This window comes from Pan troglodytes, chromosome 23 (genome assembly GCF_028858775.2).
Source record: "Pan troglodytes isolate AG18354 chromosome 23, NHGRI_mPanTro3-v2.0_pri, whole genome shotgun sequence".
Classification (NCBI taxonomy): domain Eukaryota; kingdom Metazoa; phylum Chordata; class Mammalia; order Primates; family Hominidae; genus Pan; species Pan troglodytes.
In genome coordinates, this window is record NC_086016.1 from 26,578,713 (window position 1) to 26,601,513 (window position 22,801).

The window sequence follows — 22,801 nt, forward strand, 5'->3', positions numbered from 1 at the left end:
TATATTATGTATTATATATTATATAATATTATATAATATTATATTATGTATTATATATTATATAATATTATATAATATGTATTATATATTATATAACATTATATAATATGTGTTATATATTATATAATATTATATAATATGTATTATATATTATATAATATTATATAACATGTATTATATATTATATAATATTATATAACATGTATTATATATTATTATATAATATGTATTATATATTATATATTATTTATTATATAATATGTATTATATATTATATAATATATAATATGTATTATATATTATATAATATTATATAACATGTATTATATATTATTATATAATATGTATTATATATTATATAATATTTATTATATAATATGTATTATATATTATATAATATTTATTATATAATATGTATTATATATTATATAATATTATATAATATGTATTATATATTATATAATATTATAGAATATGTATTATATATTATATAATATTATATAATATGTATTATATATTATATAATATTATATAATATGTATTATATATTATATAATATTATAGAATATGTATTATATATTCTATAATATTATAGAATATGTATTATATATTATATAATATTATAGAATATGTATTATATATTATATAATATTATAGAATATGTATTATATATTATATAATATTATAGAATATGTATTATATATTATATAATATATAATATGTATTATATATTATATAATATATAATATTATATAATATGTATTATATATTATATAATATTATATAATATGTATTATATAATATTATATAATATGTATTATATAATATTATATAATATGTATTATATAATATTATATAATATGTATTATATAATATTATATATGTATTATATATTATATATAATACATAATACATATTATATATTATATATTACATATATTATATAATATATATAATATATTATATATATTATATAATATATATAATATATTATATATTATATTTATATAATATATATAATATATTATATATTATATTTATATAATATATATAATATATTATATATTATATTTATATAATTTATATAATATATTATATATTATATTTATATAATTTATATAATATATTATATATTATATTTATATAATTTATATAATATATTATATATTATATTTATATAATATATAATATATTATATATTATATTTATATAATTTATATAATATATTATATATTATATTTATATAATTTATATAATATATTATATATTATATTTATATAATTTATATAATATATAAATATATTATATATAGTATTATATATATAAAATTATACTTTAAGTTCTAGGGTACATGTGCACAACGTACAGGTTTGTTACATATGTATACATGTGCCATGTTGGTGTGCTGCACCCATTAACTTGTCATTTACATTAGGTATATCTCCTAATGCTACCCCTCCCCGCTCCCCTCACCCCACAACAGGCCCCAGTGTGTGATGTTCCCCTTCCTGTGTCCAAGTGTTCTCATTGTTCAATTCCAACCTATGAGTGAGAACATGCATGTCTTATATGCTCTCAGGCAGAGAGGAAACTGCTGAGCAGGCCGGGGCAGGGGACAGAGCCCTGTGGCTCTCCACTTTAGACCCCTCCTGGCTGACTGCCATGGAATGCAGCCACTTAGCAGGGCCAAATCCCCTGATGTTCCTGTTGGCTGTCTAGCCTTCAGGGACAGGTCATGGGGCCTTGGTTCCTGCCCTGTCATCTTCCCAGTCACCCTGATCTTCAGGGGGAGGAATAGCCAGGGTAAGGGCTTGGTCACAGCACCTCCACCCTAGGGCTATTGAGGATCTCACAGTTGTGTGTCTGGTGGGTTCTGTCCAGAGCCCATTTGAGAGCAGTGGATGACAGGACAGGCCTATGTGACCCAGGCAGGCAGCAATATTGGGTCAGCCTTCATGTCCCCTTCTGTCAGCTGGAGCAGCCTGGAAGGATGATTGTGGGGTAGGTGTTATGGGCACGGAATAGACCTCAGGTGGAGGCTGCAGGGGCTCTCCGGCACCGTAGACACAGCAGGCCCAGGAGCAGGGGAGGGAGCCATGACTCAGGGAGCCTCTGGCCCATATCCTTGGCAGATGAGGGCCACAGGGGAATGGGCAGAAGTGTCCAAAGTTCCCTGGGCTGGGTCCGCAGCTGTTCCTGGCTCAGACTTCTTGGTGGGCTGGTCAGAAACATGCAGTAACTTGGGGCAGTTACCAGGTGGCCAAGCCTGCACTGCTGGGCTGTGCGAGCTTGGGCCAGCTCAGGCCCTCTCTGGGCCCTGCCTTTCTGGGCTGTTCGGGTGGTTCCTTGGGCCTGGGGTGCTAATGTTTCTGGATGGGCAGCAGAACCAGTCTGCACTCAGGGCCCCAGGCCATGTTCCCGGAACACACCTTAACATTGACAGCAGCGTGTGGTGAGGCCCCTTAGGCTGGGTTCTGGTCTAGTGCCAGGGGCGCCACTATCCACCGCCTCCAGAGCCATCTCTGCGACACTGGCTGTGCGTTCAGATGTTCTGAACAGGGACAGGGAGAGCCAGAGAGGGAACCAGCCTGGGGCTCACTGGAGGGGCTCGTGGGCAGACAGCGCCCTTTGGAGGGAACTGAGTCTGAAAGGAAGGAAACCCTTTCCCCGGCTCATAGCACCTGCCATCCAGGGCCCTCCCAGGGCTGCGTGAACTTTAGTCACATGGTGACAGGCCGAGTCACCATGCCAAGTCACTGTGCGCCTCCTTGCTGCTGTGACGTCAGCTTCCCCATCCTCCCAGCCAGGCCGGACCTCTGTGAGAGGCCTGCCTGTCCTGCACCCTGTGCAGATGCCTCCCACTGTCCGCCGGGGCTGCTGGGCACCCCCTGGCTGGTCTCTTGGACTAGGTAAGCTCATGGGTCCTCTGGCTGCTCCTGCTCCTTCCCTGCCTCTGCTCCTCCTCGGAGGTGGCCACCCCCAGATCCCAGTCCCAATTCGGAAGCCCCCTGAGGAGTGCTGCAGGGGGCCACAGGCGTGGCTCTGAGCCACTCTGGAGAGTGGGGGGGGCCCAGCCAGTTCTGTGGCTGGGACTTTCCCAGGCAGACAAGTCTGTCTCTTCCTCCCCAGCGGGTGCAGCCCAGAACTGTCTTCTGAGGAAGAGGTGCTCTCCTGGGCCCCTACTGTCCCCAGGCCTCAGGTAAGCCCATCAGGGTCCCAAGGAAGGGGGTCTGGGTTTGAGGCCAACCATGGCAGCTGACCTACTTTCTAGCCTCAGTTTCCCCTAGTGTGTGCAGCTCTCACGCTGTTTGGGTGAGAACCAGGCCTCTGGGCTTGGACATTCTTTCAGTGAGTTTTTAGGGTGGAGGGATGGGAAATGGAAGCCCAGGACCTCAGCAGGGTGTCTTCCTCCGAGCCGGGGACATCTGCCTGTGGGAGGCTGGGCCCACCCTCCCTTGCTGACCTGCCCTGGGAGGAAGGGACAGGGCGCAGCACTGCCTACTCCCCTCCCTGTTCTTCCCAGCAGTCTGAGCCTGGCTGGGTGCCACCTGCTCCTCCAGCAGCCTACTTGGGCCTTTGGGTAGACAGATTAACAGACAGGCGAGGCTGGGTCATGGTTGGACCACCCCAGGACCCTGACCGGGGGCTCAGCTCATGACCCTGAGCCTGGGAGAGATGAGGCCATGCCCTCCAGGGCACTCAGCATGACCCGGCCCAGTGGACGGGACTGGGTAGCTTCCTTGGTGCAGGGGGCTGTCATGCTAGGACGGGGTCACTGACCAGGCCAGGCCCCTCCCCCATGACTTGTGGTGGAAATGTCCTTTTGTTTTTGTTTTTTGCATTTTTTTTGAGACGGAGTTTCACTCTTGTTGCCCAGGCTGGAGTGCAGTGGTGCAATCTTGCCTCACTGCAACCTCCACCTCCCGGGTTCAAGCAATTCTCCTGCCTCAGCTCCTGAGTAGCTGGGATTACAGGCACCTGCCACCATGCCTGGCTAATTTTTTGTATTTTTAGTGGAGATGGGGGTTTCACCATGTTGGCCAGGCTGTTCTCAAACTCTTCACCTCAGGTGATCCACCTGCCTCTGCCTCCCAAAGTGCTGGGATTATAGGCGTGAGTCACTGCACCCGGCCATGTGATGGGAATGTTCTGTGTCCATAATAGATGCTGCATATTGCTGGCCCAGCTCCTGAGGCTCTTTGGACCTCCAGGAATCGGTGTCTCTATCAGGAACCCTTAACCCTGACCTGGACTCCCGGCTGGGACCCAGGGTGTTGGAGTGGCAAGAGCGCTGTCAGGCCTGGTGAAGGGTGTGAGCTGTCCAACGGGGCAGGGAGGAGGCAGGGCCTGTTCTGCGTTGGACAGACAGAGCCCTCTAGCTGCTTTCTGGAAGACTGAAGGGCAGGCGATGTTGGAGGGAGGGAGTGCAGGCAGGGGCTGTGAGGGAGTTCAGGTCAGAAACAGGTGGCGCCTGGATTCAGGCTGTGGTGGTCACGGTGGGGATGAGGGGCTGCTTTGGATTGTGCTGGGGATGTGGGGTGGTGCGCTGCTGCATGACTACTGCCAGGTCTCTCTGCTCTTGGTGTCTGCATCCAGGGCTGGGAGGGGGTCAAATGTATCACACTATCGGCTCCAGGCCCACCAAGCCTGGGGAGGTGGCCACCCTTCCACGATGGCATTTGGATGTTCCCTGTGTGTGGGGAGGGCACAGGGACTCCATTCGTAGACCACTTCTGGGACAGTGTGTCTGCCTCTGAGGTCAGACGCTCTGCACTGGGACAGGGTGGAGTGGAGGGAAATCCAGCTTGGGGCTCATTGGAAGGGCTTGCTGGCAGACACCGCCCTTTGTGGGAAACTGACTGTGGGAGAGGGGAACCCCAACCTCTGTCACCACATCCCTCTTCCCTGTTGTCACACCTGTCACCTGCTGCCATAGCCATGAGACTTCCCAAGGGTCACTGCTGCCACTCACTGCACAGCCTGGAAGGGAGTCCACAGGGGACATACAGTGAGCAAGAGACCTGTGCCACTCAGGGCTCCTGGGGGTGTCCCCAGTGCAGCCATGATGATAATCACAGCTACCATTCACCAAGCCCTGCCCACAGTCTAACCTACTCTATTCACAACACTCCCAGCAGCAAGGCAAGTGAGGTGCTGCCGTCATCCAGGCTGGACAGTTCAGTGATTTGCCTGAGGCCCCACAGCAGGTGAGTGGCAAGTCCAGCATCAGAGCAGGGCAGGCTGGCGGTGCCCCCTGAGCCCCCTTTGCCATGCTGACCACATGCACATCCTGGGCTTGTGCAGGAATGCCCTGTCCCCTACCTGCCCTGCTCCGTGCAAAACCCTCTTTGAGCTGTGCCTGGGAGACATGCTGAGAGAATTCATGGAAACAAATGTGTTACTGACAGCCTCTTTGCCTCCAGAGTTCAACTGGAGACAGAGAAACCAGCTAGAGGCAGAGGGAGGTAACACGGAGTCCCCCAGAAAGGTCTGGGCTGCGCGTGCTTCAGGTAACCTCCCTTGACCTTCAGGAGAACGAGAAGGCTGCCTGATCAGAGAGTCTCTGAAGAAGATTCTGTGGCTACAGGCTTCAGCAGAGTGTGAGGGAGACCCCGGTTATTTCCTCAGCTATTTCCACCAAATCCTCCTGTCTTTTGTGGCCAACACCCCAGGCAAGGCTTGGGGCCCCTGTCTGCTGCTGGACGGTAAGTCCTGGCCCCGTGGCAGTGAATCTGTGGGGCACTCTGATTGTGGGCACTATGGAAGCTAAACCCCATGCTCCAGGTGGGGTGGAGGGTCTTCAGAGGACTTCTGGACAGTGCCAGACTCTAGGCTGAGGTGGGGGACACAGGAGAAACCAGGCCAGGCCCATCCCTACTGGAGCTTCTCCCTAAGCAGTGGAGGCTCAGCCACTGTGAGGAGGTAGGCAAGGCCCTGCAGAAAGAGGGGTGTGGAAATCTGGGGGCTCCCAGGAAGGGCCGCTGCTGGAGATGGGGTTCTTACCAGGATGGGCTCTGAAGATAAGCAGGGAGGATTTGGGAGGGCAGAGATGAGGCCCAGAGCTTCTGGCAGAGGGCATGGCCTGCGCAAAGGTCTGGGGGCTGGACCGCCTGCACGTATTTTGGGAAGCGGGAAGGAGACACAGGCCTTGTGTTTCTGAGGCCTGACTTTAGACTGTGCCCTGTTGGGGAGGGGCCAGGGAATGTCTGAGGCTGGGCCTGACCCTGCTCCTTACCCCGTGGGTGCAGCAGAGCCATGAAGAAGAAGTTAGTGGTGCTGGGCCTGCTGGCCGTGGTCCTGGTGCTGGTCATTGTCGGCCTCTGTCTCTGGCTGCCCTCAGCCTCCAAGGAACCTGACAACCATGTGTACACCAGGGCTGCCGTGGCCGCGGATGCCAAGCAGTGCTCGGAGATTGGGAGGTGAGCAGGGCAGGGCATGGGACATGGGCCCTGAAAACTGGGCAAGTGGACCTGAGCAATACCTTCACCCCTCTGAGACTCAGTTTCCCCACATGTAAGCTTTGCTTGGACTCTCTCAGTAGCCTTTGGGAAGGGGACGGTGACTCCGAGAGCAGGGTGTGGGTCTCCTAGAGCCAAACAGGGCCCCTTTTCTCAGTTCTAAGAGTCTCTGTTTCTTTGGATAAACTCCACTGTTTTGTTGTTTGGTTGTTATTTTTACTTATTTCTTCCTATCTATCTATCTATCTATCTACTATCTATCTATCTATTTATTTAGAGATGGAGTTTTGCTCTGTTGCCAGGCTGGAGTGCAGTGGTGCAATCTCAGTTAACTGCAACCTCCACCTCCCAAGTTCAAGTGATTCTCATGCCTAAGCCTCCCAAGTAGCTGGGATTACAGGCGTGCGCCACCACGCCCAACAAATTTGTGTGTGTGTGTGTGTGTATGTGTGTGTTTCCGAGACAGAGTATCGCTCTGTTACCCAGGCTGGAGGGCAGTGGTGCAATCTTGGCTTACTGCAACCTCCACCTCCCAGGTTCAAGTGATTCTCCTGCCTCAGCCTCCACAGTAGCTGAGACTACAGGCATGTGCCACCATGCCCAGCTAATTTTTGTATTTTTAGTAGAGACAGGGTTTTGCTATGTTGGCCAGGCTGGTCTTGAACTCCTGACCTTGTGATCCTCCCACCTCTGCCTCTCAAAGTGCTGGGATTACAGGTGTGAGCCACTGCGCCTGGCCTAATTATGGTGTTTTTAGTAGAGATGGGGTTTCACCATGTTGGTCAGGCTGGTCTCAAACTCCTGACCTCAGGTAATCCACCCACCTGGGCCTCCCAAAGTGTTGGGATTACAGGTGTGAGCCACCACACCCGGCTTATTCTTTTTTTTTTTTTTGGTTAGGTGACAATTTCTTTCTTTCTTTTTTTTATTTTATTTTATTATTATTATACTTTAAGTTTTAGGGTACATGTGCACAATGTGCAGGTTTGTTACATATGTACACATGTGCCATGTTGGTGTGCTGCACCCACCAACTCGTCATTTAGCATTAGGTATATCTCCCAATGCCATCCCTCCCCCCTCCCCCCAAGGAACGCTGTTGCCCAAACAGGGACATGAAGGGCTTATTCTTTTTTTGTTGTTGTTTTGTTTTGTTTTGTTTTTTTTGAGACAGAGTCTCACGCTGTCGCCCAGGCTGGAGTGCAGTGGCGCAATCTCGGCTCACTGCAACCTCCGCCTCCTGGATTCAGGTGATTCTCCTGCCTCAGCCTCCTGAGTAGCTGAGATTACAGGCACCCACCACCACGCCCAGCTAATTTTTGTATTTTTAGTAGAGACAGGGTTTCACCATAATGGTCTGGCTGGTCTCAAACTCCTGACCTCAGGTGATCCGCCTGCCTTAGCCTCCCAAAGTGCTGGGATTACAGGCATGAGCCACCATGCCCGGCCAGGCTTATTCTTTTTTTAAGGTGGAGTCTTACTCTGTCACCCAGGCTGGAGTATAGGGGAGCGATCATAGCCCACTGCAGCCTCAAACTCTTGGGTTTAAGTGATCCTCCCGCCTCAGCTTCCTAAAGTGCTGGGATTACAGGTGTGAGCCATGGTGCCTGGCTTCTACTGTTTTATTCTATTTTAGACTCTTATCTCATGTTATATACAAAGATCAGTTCCCTCCTAAAGACTTAAACAGAAAAAATAATTATGTTTTTCATATTTTGAGACAGGGTCTTGTTCTGTCACCCAGGCTGGAGTGCAGTGGCATGATCATAGCTCACTGCAGCCTTGAACTCTTGGGCTTAAGCGATCCTCCCACCTCAGCCCCCTGAGTAGCTAGGACTACAGGCGTGCATCACACCTGACTAATTAAAAAAGACTGTTTTCTAGAGATGGTCTCACTCTATTGCCCAGGCTGGTCTTGAACTCCTGGCCTCAAGTGATCCTCCACCTTGGCCTCCCAAAGTGCTGAGATTACAGGACCTATAAGCCACCATCTCCAGCCAGGAAAAAAAAATGTTATTAATAAAGTATAGCAATTTCCCTTTTTGTCCCAATTATAAAAGTCATGTACATTTGTTTGCTTGATAAAGAGGAAACTGTCTGGGCAAGGTGGTCCACACCTGTAATCCCAGCACTTTGGGAGGTTGAGGCGGGCAGACCACCCGAGGTCAGGAGTTCGAGACCAGCCTGGCCAACATGGTGCACTCTGTCCCTACTAAAAATATAAAAAGTTAGCCGGGCATGGTGGTGTGCGCCTGTAATCCCAGCTACTCAGGAGGCTGAGGCAGGAGAATCGCTTGAACCCAGGAGGCAGAGGTTGCAGTGAGCTAAGATCATGCCACTGCACTCCAGCCTGGGCAACTTAGTGAAACTCCGTCTCAGAAAAAAAAAAAAAAAGAAAAGAAAAGAAAAAGAGGAAACTGTAATCCTAGCACTTTGGGAGGTTGAGGCGATAGGATTGCTTTAGACCATGAGTTCGAGACCAGCTTGGGCAACATAGAAAGACCCTATCTCTACAAAAAAGACAAAAAATTGCCAGGTGTGGTGGTTCTTACCTGTAGTCCCAGCTACTCAGCAGACTGAAGTGGGAGGATTGCTTGAGCCCAGGAGGTCAAAGCTGCATTGAGCCAAGACTGTGCCACTGCACTTCATCCTGGGTGACAAAGTGAGACCCTGTCTCATAAAACAAAGGCTGGGCACAGTGGCTCATGCCTGTAATACCAGCACTTTGGGAGGCCAAGGTGGGTGGATCACTTGAGCACAGGAGTTCTTGACTAGCCTGGGCAACATGATGAAACCCCATCTCTACAAAATACACAAACAAAATTGGCTGGGCATGGTGGCATGTGCCCAGTAGCTGTAGTCCCAGCTACTTGGGAGGCTGAGATGGGAGGGTCAATTGAGCCCAGGAGACTGAGGCTGCAGTGATCTGAGATCACACCACTGCACTCCAGCCTGAGCAACAAAGAGAGACTTTGTCTCAAAAAAAAAAAAAAAAAAAAAAAAAAAGACGCCAAGGCAGGCGGATCATGAGGTCAAGAGATAGAGACCAACCTGGCCAACATGGTGAAACCCCGTCTCTACTAAAAATACAAAAATTAGCTGGGCGTGGTGGCATGCACCTGTAGTCCCAGCTACTCAGGAGGCTGAGGCAGGAGAATGGCTTGAACCCGGGAGGCAGAGGTTGCAGTGAGCTGAGATCGTGCCACTGCACTCCAGCCTGGCAGTAGAGCAAGACTCCATCTCAAAAAAAAAAAAAGAAAAAGAAAGAAACTAAAAACAAAAACCCTAAAACTCTAATGGACTTCTCTTCCATCCTCCTTTGGGCAGGTGGGCAGCAGGGTGTGTATGCGGGGCCAGGGTGGAAGCCTGCAGGTTCTCATGCCTTTATGTGCCACATGGCAGGGACGCACTGCGGGACGGTGGCTCTGCGGTGGATGCAGCCATTGCAGCCCTGTTGTGTGTGGGGCTCATGAATGCCCACAGCATGGGCATCGGGGGTGGCCTCTTCCTCACCATCTACAACAGCACCACACGTGAGTGCCTCGGGAGAGGAGAGGGAGGGGGCAGGGGGTGTGGGTTGGACCGAGGCACAGCTGGGTGGCCCCCAGGCTCACGTGGCATAAAGGGTTTGGGTGGGTGGGCCTACCTACCTGCTTCTCCTTCTAGGAAAAGCTGAGGTCATCAACGCCCGCGAGGTGGCCCCCAGGCTGGCCTTTGCCAGCATGTTCAACAGCTCGGAGCAGTCCCAGAAGGGTAAGCCATGCTGCAGACTTGGGGCGTGGGTGCAGAGCTGGCTGAGCCACCGGGAAGGGGCCTTGCCCACAGGAGCCTGCTCCCGTCAGGGTTCAGGGGCAGTTCTAGCACCCCCCATCCCTTCCTGTCCCCATAGCACCCTCCCACAATGAGTGGTCAGGACCATCATCACCACGGTAAAGGGCCGGGAGCTTCTGTTATTTCTGCTAAGGCCTCCGGGGCCACCCTGTGCAGCACATGGAGAGAATAATTATTATGCTAGCAGACCTCATGGACCAGGGCTCACTGGGGCCCACGCTCTGCTCTGTGCTTTTCACCCACGAGCCTCTCACAACCCTCCCTGCTCCTTTGGGCTAGGGGATGCTGTGTGGATTCCCATTTTACAGGGTGGGGATGCTGAGGCTCAGACAGGTCATGCAAATCAGTTGAGGTCACACAGCTGGGAGGTGGTGAAGCTAAAATTGAACCCAGGCTGTCTATACTGTGCCTTTTCAACAGGCATCCCATTCACTCATTTGTTCATTTGTGGGGATGGTGCTCTAGAATGTGAGGTGGAGTCTCTCTTTTCTAATCTGGTCTTAAGTGGAGAGGAGGCCCCCAAATTCCCCAGGTACCTGAAGGGAAGCCACTGTCCATCCAGGAAGCCACTGTCTGTCCTCAAAGGAGGCATAATAGATTGTGAGATAAAAGTTGGAGGATGGGAGGGTCTCAACAACTCACACCTCTAATCCTAGCACTTTAGGAGGCCAAGTCAGGAGGAGCGCATGAGCCCAGGAGTTTGAGACCTGCCTGGGCAACATAGCAAGACTCTATCTCTACAAAAAATGGAAAAAAAAAATTAGCTAGGTGTGGCGGTGTGTGCTTATGGTCCCAGCTACTCGAGAGGCTAAGGTGGGAGGATCACTTGAGCCCAGGAGGTTGAGGCTGCAGTCAGCCATGATTATACCACTACACTCTAGCTTGGGCAACAAAGTGAGACCCTGCCAAAAAAAAAAAAAAAAGGCTGGGCCTTTTTTTCACAGGCTCACGCCTGTAATCCCAGCACTTTGGGAGGCTGAGGCAGATGGATCACCTAGGTCAGGAGTTCAAGACCAGCCTGGCCAACATAGTGAAACCCTTTCTCTACTAAAAGTACAATAATTAGTCAGGCGTGGTGGCACAGGCCTGTAATCCCAGCTACTCAGGAGGCTAAGGCAGGAGAATCGCTTGAACCCAGGAGGAGGAGATTGCAGTGAGCCGAGATCATGCCACTGCACTCCAGTCTGGGCAACAAGAATGAAGCTCCGTCTCAAAAAAAAAAAAAGTTGGAGGATGGAGGGGCAGGACACACTCACCATAGCAAGTCTTAGACTTCAGGTGGAGGTCCTGGGTGGTGCCCTTTGGAGTCTTCTGCAACATACTCAATCTTTGATTTTTTTTTTTTGTCGCCCAGACTGTCGCCCAGGCTGGAGTGCAGTGGCACGATCTCGGCTCACTGCAAGCTCTGCCTCCTGAGTTCACACCATTCTCCTGCCTCAGCCTCCCGAGTAGCTGGGACTACAGGCGCCTGCCACCACGCCCAGCTAATTTTTTGTATTTTTTAGTAGAGACGGGTTTTCACTATGTTGCCCAGGCTGGTCTCGATCTCCTGACCTCGTGATCCCCCTGCCTCGGCCTCCCAAAGTGCTGGAATTACAGGCGTGAGCCACTGTGCCCGATCAATCTTTCATTTTTTTTTAAATACTCATTGAGAAACTCAGCATCTGTAGACATGAAGTTGCTCAGGGTAAGAGAATGCGGGAATCATAGGCTTGGCACCTTGTGGACTCTTAGAATCATTTATTTAACTAGAATGTATTGAGCATTCTCTTAAAGAATCAGCTGTTGTTCCTGAAGCTGGGGTGAAAAACAAAGACGGCAGATGAAATCTGTGACACTCCAGGTGGGAGGAGAAACTAGGCAGGTGCGGGTGTGTTACGGGCTGTAGAAAAACAGACCTGGAGGGCCTCAAAATCTGGGACTCTATGGAGGGTGACCTAGTCAGGGAAGGGGACATCTGAGCAAAGACCCAGAGGCAGAGATGGGGTCAGGGGAGCTATCTCCTGGTCTGCTATCCAGGTGTGATGGCAGGGACAGAGCCCTGTGGGGAGCTGGGGAGGCTGCAGCAAGTGACCCAAGGGGAATGGCCCAGGTTGTGTGGGATCTCTTAGGTTGTGGTGAAGCCTCTGCTTCCTGTCTGAGGGAAGTGGGGGCTCGTGGAGTATGTGAGTGGAAGGGGATGGATCTGGCCTATGGACCCCTTGGATTGCTGTGTAAGGGGCAGGGAGCATGTGGGGGCCTGTCCGGAGGTCACTGCAGTAATTCGTGGAGAGGGTGCTGGGAAGTGGCTGACGCCGGACAGACACACTTGGAAGTGGAGCCTGCGGATTTGAGGATGGGTTGGGTGTGACGCTTGTGTAGGGAGTCCCCGGGGACCCCTGATCTTTTGTCTGTACCTGGAAGGATGGGGTGACCCTAATGGAGACAGGCAGGGTTCTCAGGAAGCAGGTTGAGCAGACACTCAGGAGCTCGGTTTTGGGCACGTTGAAGTTTGAGATGCTTTCTTCGAGCAGGCAGGTAGATCCTCAGGTCTGGTGATCAGAGGAGCAGTCCAGGCCAGCAGGTCAATTTGGGAGTTGTCAGTGCATAAATGGAGGCTGAAGCTCAGATGTCAAGCAGACCACCAGGAGAGAGAGCAAAGACAGAGGGGAGAGTAGGAGCTAGGATGGCAGGCGGGGGAGACTCGGGTGGAGCCAGGTGCTGGGATGCAGGGGCGGCTCTCAGGGAGAGTGATGAGCCCAGTAAAGCTGAGAGGGGGCACTGGGTCTGGCAGTGTGGGGGTCACCAGAGAACTTGGCAAGTGTGGTGGCATGAGAGCCTGATTGGGCTGAAGTCAGGAGGAGATTTTTTTCTGATATTGATACATGATATTTTCTATATTTATGGGTACATGTGAGTGCTTGTTCCATGCATAGAGTGTATAATGATCAAGGCAGGGTATTTGGAGTCTCCGTCACCTTGAATATTTTTCATTTCTGGGTGTTAGCACCATAGTCCTCTCTTCGTTACTTTGAAATATACAAAATACTGTTGCTAAGCATCGTCACCCTGGTCTGCTATCAAAGATTAGAACTTCTCCTGTCTTGGCTGGGCACGGTGGCTCACGCCTGTCATCCCAGCACCTTGGAAGGCTGAGGTGGGTGGATGACCTGAGGTCAGGAGTTTGAAACCAGCCTGGCCAACATGGCAAAACCCCATCTCTACTAAAAATACAAAAATTAGCTTGGCGTGCTGGCCTATGCCTGTAATCCCAGCTACTCGGGAGGCTGAGGCAGGAGAATCGCTTGAACCTGGGAGGCGGAGGTTGTAGTGAGCTGAGATCATGCCACTGCACTGCAGTCTGGGAGACAGAGCAAGACTCCATCTCAAAAACAAACAAAGAAAAAAACAAAACAAAACAAAAAATAACTTCTGTCTAACTACAAGGTGGAAGGAATCATGTGCTGGGTGTCAGACCTTCTGGGATGTATGTGCAGCTTCTAGGAATTGAAACCACCAGCTCTTGGAAACTTGTGCCAGGCTTCAGGGTGGGAGAGGCAGTTCTGGAGCCACAGCCGCCAAGCCAAGCCAAATGGCCCCATCATCTCTCGCAAGAGCAGGAGAGTACCTGGGGGCAGAGGCCATAGTTGTACCTTTCTGGGCAAAGGGTCAGTGTCTGTAGTGTCCATATGGGCAGTGGGGCTCAGGGGGGAAGCAGGCCCAGGGGTCTATTTCCAATGACCTCCTCAAAAGTCAGAACTGGAAGGCAAAACCCCTTATAGGCTGAGTGCACCTGTAATCCCAGCATGTTGGGAGGCTGAGGTGGGAGGATTGCTTGAGGCCAGAGTTTGAGACCAGTCTTGGCAACGTAGCAAGACCCCTGTCTCTACAAAAAATAAAAATAAAAAATTAGGCTGGGAGTGGTGGCTCACGCCTGTAATCCCAGAACTCTGAGAGGCTGAGGAGGATGGATCACCCGATGTTACGAGTTCAAGACCAGCCTGACCAACCTGGTGAAACCCCGTCTCTACTAAAAATACAAAAATTAGCAAGGCATGGTGGTGCATGCCTGTAATCCCAGCTACTTGGGAGGCTGAGGCAGGAGAATTGCTTGAACTCAGGAGGTGGAGGTTGGAGTGAGCCAAGATTGTGCCATTGCACTCCAGCCTGGGCAACAAGAGTGAAACTCCATCTCAAAAAAAAAAAAAAAAAAAAAGCCACGTGTAGTGGGGTGTGTCTGTAGTCTTAGGTACTTCAGAGGCTGAGGTAGGAGGATCGCTTGAGCCTGGGAAGCCAAGGCTGCAGTGAGCCATGATTGCACCACTGCATTCCAGCTGGGACAACAGAATGAGACCCTGTCTCAAAACAGACGAACAAACAAAAACCCTTATAGTTGGATGGAGAAACTGAGGCTGGGAGAGGGGACAGGACGGAGGTTAAGGCTCAGTCTTGCCTCTCTGGGGCCGTAGAAAAGAGGCAGGGAGCCCTTTCTTGGGGCTGGCTGTGTCTTGAAGGTGGCCTGTGTTTGACCTTGGTCAGGGTGGGATCTGCTCTTGTTTTGGCACATTCTGGTGGAGCCCATGAGTCTTACAGGATAAGGCCTTGTGGTCAGCGAGATGGGAGGGGGTCTGGCCTGGCACAGGATTTTAGACATGCAGGCACCTGCACAGACAGACACCTCATCCTGGGACAGCAAAACCCAGCCGCATGCTACTGCTTCCCCTCCTGTGCCCTCCTCAGACATCCCTGGTCCATGTACACTCCTACCTGCTGAGCCCCTCCTAAAAAAAAATTAAACATCCCCTCCTAAAAAAAAAAATTAAAATTAAAAAATAAATTAAAAAATTTAAAATCCCCTTCTGCTGGGTGTGGTGTTCACGCCTGTAATCTCAGCTACTCAGGAGGCTGAGGTGGGAGGATTGCTTGAATCCAGGCGTTCGAGATCAGGCTGGGCAAGATGGCAAGACCCCAACTCAAAAAAGAAAAAAAAAATATCTTTCCTCCTAACCCTCATTGCCCCATCTGTAAAATGAGTCAGGGACTGTGCCTGGGATGCTGCCTGCGAGAGATCCCGATGTCCCCCACTCAGGGTCACTAACTGTGGCTCTCTCTCCCCAGGGGGGCTGTCAGTGGCAGTGCCTGGGGAGATCCGAGGCTATGAGCTGGCACATCAGCGGCATGGGCGGCTGCCCTGGGCTCGCCTCTTCCAGCCCAGCATCCAGCTGGCCCGCCAGGGCTTCCCTGTGGGCAAGGGCTTGGCGGCAGCCCTGGAAAACAAGCGGACCGTCATCGAGCAGCAGCCTGTCTTGTGGTATGTCTGTGGGTGCGGCCCCCTGACACAGGCAGGGCAGGCACAGCCCAAGGACCTTGCAGGCTGTAGCAGCAGTGGAGCGGCCCTCTGCCTTCAGGACCCTGTGCTGATAATGGGATGAGGAGATACAGACCCTTCCCACCACGTGTGGGGACACATTCTGAGCGTGGGGTCCCAGTGGCCACTGTGGCTGGCCACGTGTCCTGAGTGGCAAGGGACACTAGGAGGTTCCCGGAAGGGACACTAGGAGGACGAGCGCTGAGTGACAGGGCCACCCACCTGTGACAGGCGCTGCCCCTGCTTTGTGCTGGTCTCCTGTGTGGACGGGTGTGGGGGGTGGTCTAGCTGAGTCCACCCCACATGCTGCCTCACAAGAGCCCCCTCTGCCCCAGTGAGGTGTTCTGCCGGGATAGAAAGGTGCTTCGGGAGGGGGAGAGACTGACCCTGCCGCGGCTGGCTGACACCTACGAGACGCTGGCCATCGAGGGTGCCCAGGCCTTCTACAACGGCAGCCTCACGGCCCAGATTGTGAAGGACATCCAGGCGGCCGGTGAGTGGGTAACCTCAGGGGCCTGGGTGAGGAACTCTGCAGTGGAAACCCTGAGCTGTAGCCCAGAGCTATGGGGTCCTCCTGTCTTGCCTGAGCCTGCAGGAAGTTCCTGGTGGAGGAGGGTCAGTGACTGGCCATGTGGGTCCACAGCTCCTGCTTATATCAAAACCAAGAGAGGCCACACAGTCCAGGAGAGCAAGTCCCTGTTGGGGTAAATGCAGGTGTAGGCAAGAGCCAGGGCTAGGGAAGCACTAGAATACAGCCTGAAGATCCAGGAGGACTTCTTGGAGGAGGTGGCGGCTGGGCTGCAGATAACTTTGTTAGGCAGAGAGAGGAAGGGATTCCTAGCAGAGGAACAGCTGGGCTAAGGCCCAGTAGAGGGCGCTTTGATTCACCAAGAGGGTTACAAGGGATGAGGGTCACCTTGAGAGAGGCATGGGGAAGGGGATTTGTGGGGCAGGGGCCTGGAGCTTGGCTGTGGCTTTCTTCAGGTAATTTTTGTCACTGTATCATGGAGGAGGGTGATTAGCGTGTTGACCTTTACCACTGAGGCTGGAAATTGGCATGCCAATACCCTGTCTGTCTGGAGCTGACTCCAGGAGAATTAAGAGCCTCCCTCCTCTATTCATTCATCATGAGGAGAAGAGGCCAAGCGGCAGGGACACTGGCAGGAATTCTCCAGTTAGAAAAGGCCCTCTGAGCCAGGCGCGGTGGCTCACGTCTGTAATCCCAGCACTTTGGGAGGCCGAGGCGGGTGGATCACCTGAGGTCAGGAGTTCAAGACCAGCCTGGCCAACATGGCGAAACCCTGTCTCTACTAAAAATGCAAAATTAGTCAGGCATGGTAGGTTGTGCCTGTAACCCCAGCTACTTGGGAGGCTGTGGCACGAGAATCACTAGAACCTGGGGGGCTGAGGTTGCAGTGAGCTGAGATTGTACCACTGCACTCCACAGAGTGAGACTCCATCTCAAAAAAAAAAGAAAGAAAAGGCCCTCTGAGGCCAAGCTCGGTGTCTCATGCCTGTAATCCCAACACTTTGGGAGGCTGAGGTAGAAGTTGAGGCCAGGAGGTCCAAGACAAGCCTGGGCAACATAGTGAGTCTACAAAAAAAATATTGAGAATCTACATAAATATAGTGGGGGTGGGGGTGGGGAACAAGAAAACAAAAAATTCAAAGCATAGTGAAAAGAAATATAGCAAAACCCGGCCGGGCATGGTGGCTCACGCCTGTAATCCCAGCACTTTGAGAGGCGGAGGTGTGTGGATCACGGGGTCAGGAGATCGAGACCATCCTGGCTAACACAGTGAAACCTGTCTCTACTAAAAATACAGAAAAATTAGCCACGTGTGGTGGCGGGTGCCTGCAGTCCCAGCTACGTGGGAGGCTGAGGCAGGAGAATGGCGTGAACCTGGGAGGCGGAGCTTGCAGTGAGCCGATATCGCGCCACTGCACTCCAGCCTGGGCGATAGAGCGAGACTCCGTCTCAAAAAAAAAAAAAAATAGCAAAACACAACAAAAAAATTAAAATTAAGCCACTGCACTCCAGCCTGGGTAACAGAGCAAGATCGTATCTCTAAAAAAAAAAAAAAAGAAAGAAAGAAAACACTCTCTGGCCACAGATGAGAGAAGGCAGACAGGAAGCCAGTAAGCCAAGCAGGCAGAGGGCAGGTGGCCCCAGCCCGGCTGTCGGGTGGTGAGCAGTGTCAGGGAGACAGGAGTGCCGGAGCTGGTGAGGTTCCCAAGGAGGTGAGGTTGCCTGTGGCCCCCTCCCAGGGCACAGTCCCACCCCTCCAGTAGTGCACTCTGTCCTCCCTGGTAGGTACAGGCTTTTCCCCACCACCATGGTGCAGCCATGCCTGCCCCCAACACCACTGGTGCAGCTCCATCCTCCACGCAGTGGTGCAGCCCCATCCCAGCGCCCATTCGAGCTGCTGTCCCATTGCAGGGGGCATTGTGACAGCTGAGGACCTGAACAACTACCGTGCTGAGCTGATCGAGCACCCGCTGAACATCAGCCTGGGAGACGCAGTGCTGTACATGCCCAGTGCGCCGCTCAGCGGGCCCGTGCTGGCCCTCATCCTCAACATCCTCAAAGGTGGGTGGTCGCACCACAGCCGTGTGGTAGGACCCATGACACTGCCTCTCTCTCTCCCCACGCCCCACCCCTGCTGCATCTCTGCTCGCCCCCCATGCCACGTCTTTCCATCACTGAGCTCCCGAGGCGTGTCCCTGCGTCACAGCTCACCATGTCCTGAAGGAGGCAGTGCAGAGCGACAGGGCTGAAGCGGGCAATGCTCAAGGGTTGGAGGAGGAACAGGAGTCATCAGGAGGGAGAGAGGTGCAGGAGCTCAGGGCTGCAGGGCCTGGTCCAGAGGGTACCCCGGTCCAGTGGGTGACCCTGCCACTTGGCCACTGAATGGCCAGAGCTGATGCGTGACGTGAGGTCCAGGCTCGAGAGCCCTCACCTTACTTCACTCTCACCACAGCCTTCTGAAGCAGCTGCTGCTATTGGTTATTAAACGCTCCTTGAGGTGGGCAAAGTGGCTCAGGCAGGTGTTAACCCTCTGAGCCCCTCAGAGCCTCTGGGGCTCAGCAACATGCACCTGGCTCTGATCAACCAGGGTACAACTTCTCCCGGGAGAGCGTGGAGACCCCCGAGCAGAAGGGCCTGACGTACCACCACATTGTAGAGGCTTTCCGGTTTGCCTACGCCAAGAGGACCCTGCTTGGGGACCCCAAGTTTGTGGATGTGACTGAGGTAAGGGGCAGGGGCTGGCCCACTGTGGGTGTGGGGCCTGCTGTAGAGGCCTCAGGTGGGCTCCCCAGGGTGGCTACAGCCTCACATATGCTTTATGAATCCATTCCTGCCACAGACTTTGATTGCGGGCCTACTGTGTGCTCGGATGGACTCATGGGTGACCCCCAGTCTTGGCTTCTGCCGCACAGAACTGACAGTGTGGGGAATTAGTGGCCACCCTCCTACCTCAGGGCCTTTGCACATGCTGTGGTTCTCGAGTGCTCAGTGCTGAGATGAGGAATGCATGGGGGCATTGCAGCCCTCGGGCATGGTGAGATGGATGGGTGAAAGGGAGAGGGCCAGGTGAACAGAGACCTCGGCCACCCACTCCCTGTCACTCCAAACTAACGCTTCCCAGATGCCACCCTCAGCCATGCACCACCTGACCCACTCACTCAGTAGTTGCCCCAGCTCCACGCTGGGTCCCTATAAGACCCTGTCATATCCCTTCCCGCTGAGGATCCTCACATCCCTCCTTACCTACTTGGGTCCTTGGCATTTCTGGGCAGATCTGCAGACTCCCCCACACTGACCAGTGACCTCCCAGGAGGGGCGTCAGCTGCCCGGGTGGTGTCTTCTCTTTCCCTGTGAGCATTCTGCACCTCTGACTCCCGCTGCAGCCAGTGACCTGGTGTCTTGTCTCTCTGAGGGGACAGAGCCACTGCAGCGTGTCCCTCTGCCCTCCTTTTTGGCTAAGGCCAGCTCCTTCATCTACTCGCTGGCTCGGGGTGCTGTTCCTACAATGCTCCTTTCTGCCTCTGATGATTTATTTCTTTATCACGGATTATTCCCGAAAGAAAGGCAGCTGTTGTTGCTCTAGAAACTTCTATCTGCTGCCTCCTTCTGTCCTTTGCTCCTCTTAGAGCAAACATGGCTGGGCTATGTCCTCTCTCCCTTCAGGGTATCCCCTCCCCTGCTCTATCCCCATGCCACCAGATCACCATGTCCAGCCTCAGTTTCCCCATCAGGCCCCACTCAGCAGCATCTCACACAGCTCACCACACTCTCCTCGAGTTTTCATTTTGCAAATTTTCACACCTACAAAAATGTAAAAAAACCCCAAAACTGCCCAAGCATCAATGTTCCCTTTTCCTGGAGTCTGCAGTGTGGACGTTTCTGCCGGATTTCCTAACTCTCTCCGTCTCCACCCACGTCTATTGGGATTCGTGTTTTTCTGAGGGATTCCACAGTAGGTTACTGATGTCGCACCTCAGGGTGTGTCTCAAAAGTGAGACTTGAACATAGCACAGCAGGATGTCGGGGTGACACAACCTGCTGTTGTCCCTTCTCTTTACCTACAGTAGGCTCTCTTGGCTGTTTTGTTTTTGTTGTGTTTTTGTTTGGACACAGAGTCTCTGTCATCCAGGTTGGAGTGCAGTGGTGTGATCTTGGCTCACTGCAGCCTCAACCTCCAGGGCTCAAGCAATCCTCCCACTTCAGCCCCCTGAGCAGCTGGGACCAGAGGCACGTGCCACCAAACCTGGATAATTTTTATATTTTTTTTAGAGACAGGGTCTTGCCCAGACTGGTCTCAAACTCCTGGGATCAAACTATCTTCCCACCTCAGCCTCCCAAAGCGCTGGGATTACAGGTGTGTCTTTTCTTTGAGGCGGAGTCTCGCTCTGTTGCCCAGGCTGGAGTGCAGTGGTGCTATCTCGGCTCACTGCAAGCTCCGCCTCCTGGGTTCACGCCATTCTCCTGCCTCAGCCTCCCGAGTAGCTGGGACTACAGGCGCCCGCCACTGCGCCCAGCTAATTTTTTGTATTTTTAGTAGAGACGGGTTTCACCGTGATCGCGATCTCCTGACCTCGTGATCCGCCTGCCTCGGCCTCCCAAAGTGCTGGGATTACAGGCATGAGCCACCATGCCTGGCCTGTTTTGTTGATTTTTAAAGCCCAGGGCAATAGTCTTGGAAAATGTCCCACATCGTGGATTTGCCTTTCTGTTTCCTTGAGGGCAGATTCAGACAGAACACCTTTCCCTGGGATTGGTCAACTAATCCGTGGGGTGTTGCTGAAACTTTATTTTATTTTATTTTATTTTATTTTATTTTATTTTATTTTTGAGACGGAGTCTCGCTCTGTCCCCCAGGCTGTCCCCCAGGCTGGAGTGCAGTGGCGGGATCTCGGCTTACTGCAAGCTCCACCTCCCAGGTTCACGCCATTCTCCTGCCTCAGCCCCCCAAGTAGCTGGGACTACAGGTGCCCACCACCGCGCCCAGCTAATTTTTTGTATTTTTAGTAGAGACGGGGTTTCACTGTGTTGGCCAGGATGGTCTCGATCTCCTGACGTCATGATCTGCCCTCCCAAAGTGCTGGGATTACAGGCCTCGGCCTCCCAAAATGCTGGGATTACAGGCGTGAGCCACCGCGCCCGGTGTTGAAACTCTCTTGAGGCATTTTCTTCGGCCTTCGGGTCCATCCTCTGTCTCCTCCTTGACCTCCTCATCTCCTCCTCGCCACTGCCTTGGGGACCTTGGCCAGGCTCATGGCATCCAGCAGCCACTCAATGTCAATACCTCCATGTTCATCTCTCAGCCCGCCCTTGCCCGTGAACCCACGCTTTTTTTTTTTTTTTTTTTATACGTGCACCCATGCTCTTCGGGTCTGATGAAGTATCCAAAATCAAGCTCCTGACCATCCCCAAACCTGCCCCTTCTGCAGGGTTTACCTCGCTAGTCGGCGCCATCCTTGATTCTTCTCTTTCTCCCACCCAGGCCATCATCTCTTGCCTGGTTGATACCCACAGCCTCCCCTTTGGGCTTTATCCTTATCCCCGTCATAGCTGCCAGAGGGACCCTGTGAAAACACTCCCCAGCCTGCTCATTCCTCTGCCCTAAGCCTGCATGGCACAGAGCAAAAGCCAGTTGTTATGGGACCTAGGAAGTCCTGTGGGATGGGCCCCAGCCTGCATCTTCATCCTCTTCTCCCCACCCCACTCCATTCATTCTCTGCCTATCGCTCACCAGCCTATACCACCTGCCTCAGGGCCCTTGCACTGACCATTTAGGCCACATTCCAGGCTCTTTTCACACGTTGCCTCCTCTGAGAAGCCCTCCCTGACCACTCTGCCCATACCTCATGCCTCTTGATTCCCCTTACCTGGCTTGTGGTTTCAGCACTTTCCGTGTGTGTGTTTGTTTTTCTTGGCATGAGGGCAGGACCTAAGTGTCTGTTCCCTGTTGATTCCCCAGTGCCAGGCATGCAGTGCAAACTCTAGAAATATTTTTTGCATGAAGGAATGAGTGATTGAATGCAGCAAGGGTCTGGAGGCTGAGGACCAGGCAGACAGACATTCAGAGTTGCTGGAACGCGACAGAGACAGGGAGTCAGACTGGTCATGCAAGGTCCTGGGCCTGCCCTTGGGTCCTGGGGAGCCACGGAAGGTTGTGGGTGCCAGAGGGTTGTGGTCAGAGCCACAGTCAGGGGCCTTCTGAGACCTGTGCCCCCTCCCCACCCTCCCTCCCCACCTCCTCAGGCCAGCTCTGGGGTCTCGGCAGGTGGTCCGCAACATGACCTCCGAGTTCTTCGCTGCCCAGCTCCGGGCCCAGATCTCTGACGACACCACTCACCCGATCTCCTACTACAAGCCCGAGTTCTACACGCCGGATGACGGGGGCACTGCTCACCTGTCTGTCGTCGCAGAGGACGGCAGTGCTGTGTCTGCCACCAGCACCATCAACCTCTAGTAGGGGTTGCTGGGCCGCCTGGGTGGGAAGGGGCCGGGGCGGGTGGCCCAGGGACTGCCCACTTATCCAGTAAGGTGGCTCCATCACGTCTTTTCCTGGTGGGAAACTGAGGCCCAACCTTGGTAGCTTATCCTGGGCCTCTCAGTGAGTATGTTTGAGCCTCAGTGGGTGGATAGGGACCAGGC

At 51.7% G+C, this 22,801-nt stretch overlaps 1 protein-coding gene across 29 annotated transcripts in view; it reads left to right on the plus strand.

Moving 5' to 3' along the window:
* GGT1 (gamma-glutamyltransferase 1) overlaps window positions 1-22,801 on the plus strand; it is a 46,560-nt gene that overhangs the window by 22,562 nt on the left and 1,197 nt on the right. For 5 of the 29 annotated variants that reach the window (XM_063808370.1, XM_054675481.2, XM_063808366.1 and 2 more), the window contains exons 2-13: window positions 3,130-3,199; window positions 5,139-5,207; window positions 5,424-5,510; window positions 5,629-5,705; window positions 6,249-6,419; window positions 9,861-9,991; window positions 10,125-10,211; window positions 15,387-15,579; window positions 15,972-16,129; window positions 18,077-18,226; window positions 18,753-18,889; window positions 22,428-22,615. In XM_063808370.1, coding sequence (XP_063664440.1) covers window positions 6,256-6,419; window positions 9,861-9,991; window positions 10,125-10,211; window positions 15,387-15,579; window positions 15,972-16,129; window positions 18,077-18,226; window positions 18,753-18,889; window positions 22,428-22,615 — 1,208 coding nt within the window. In that variant the 5' untranslated portion in view covers window positions 3,130-3,199; window positions 5,139-5,207; window positions 5,424-5,510; window positions 5,629-5,705; window positions 6,249-6,255. Of the gene's footprint in view, window positions 1-2,790; window positions 2,910-3,129; window positions 3,200-5,135; window positions 5,208-5,423; window positions 5,511-5,531; window positions 5,706-6,248; window positions 6,420-9,860; window positions 9,992-10,124; window positions 10,212-15,386; window positions 15,580-15,971; window positions 16,130-18,076; window positions 18,227-18,752; window positions 18,890-22,405; window positions 22,616-22,801 lie in introns of those variants that run through there. The other 24 variants (XM_054675483.2, XM_054675477.2, XM_063808381.1 and 21 more) reach the window with 17 other exon arrangements.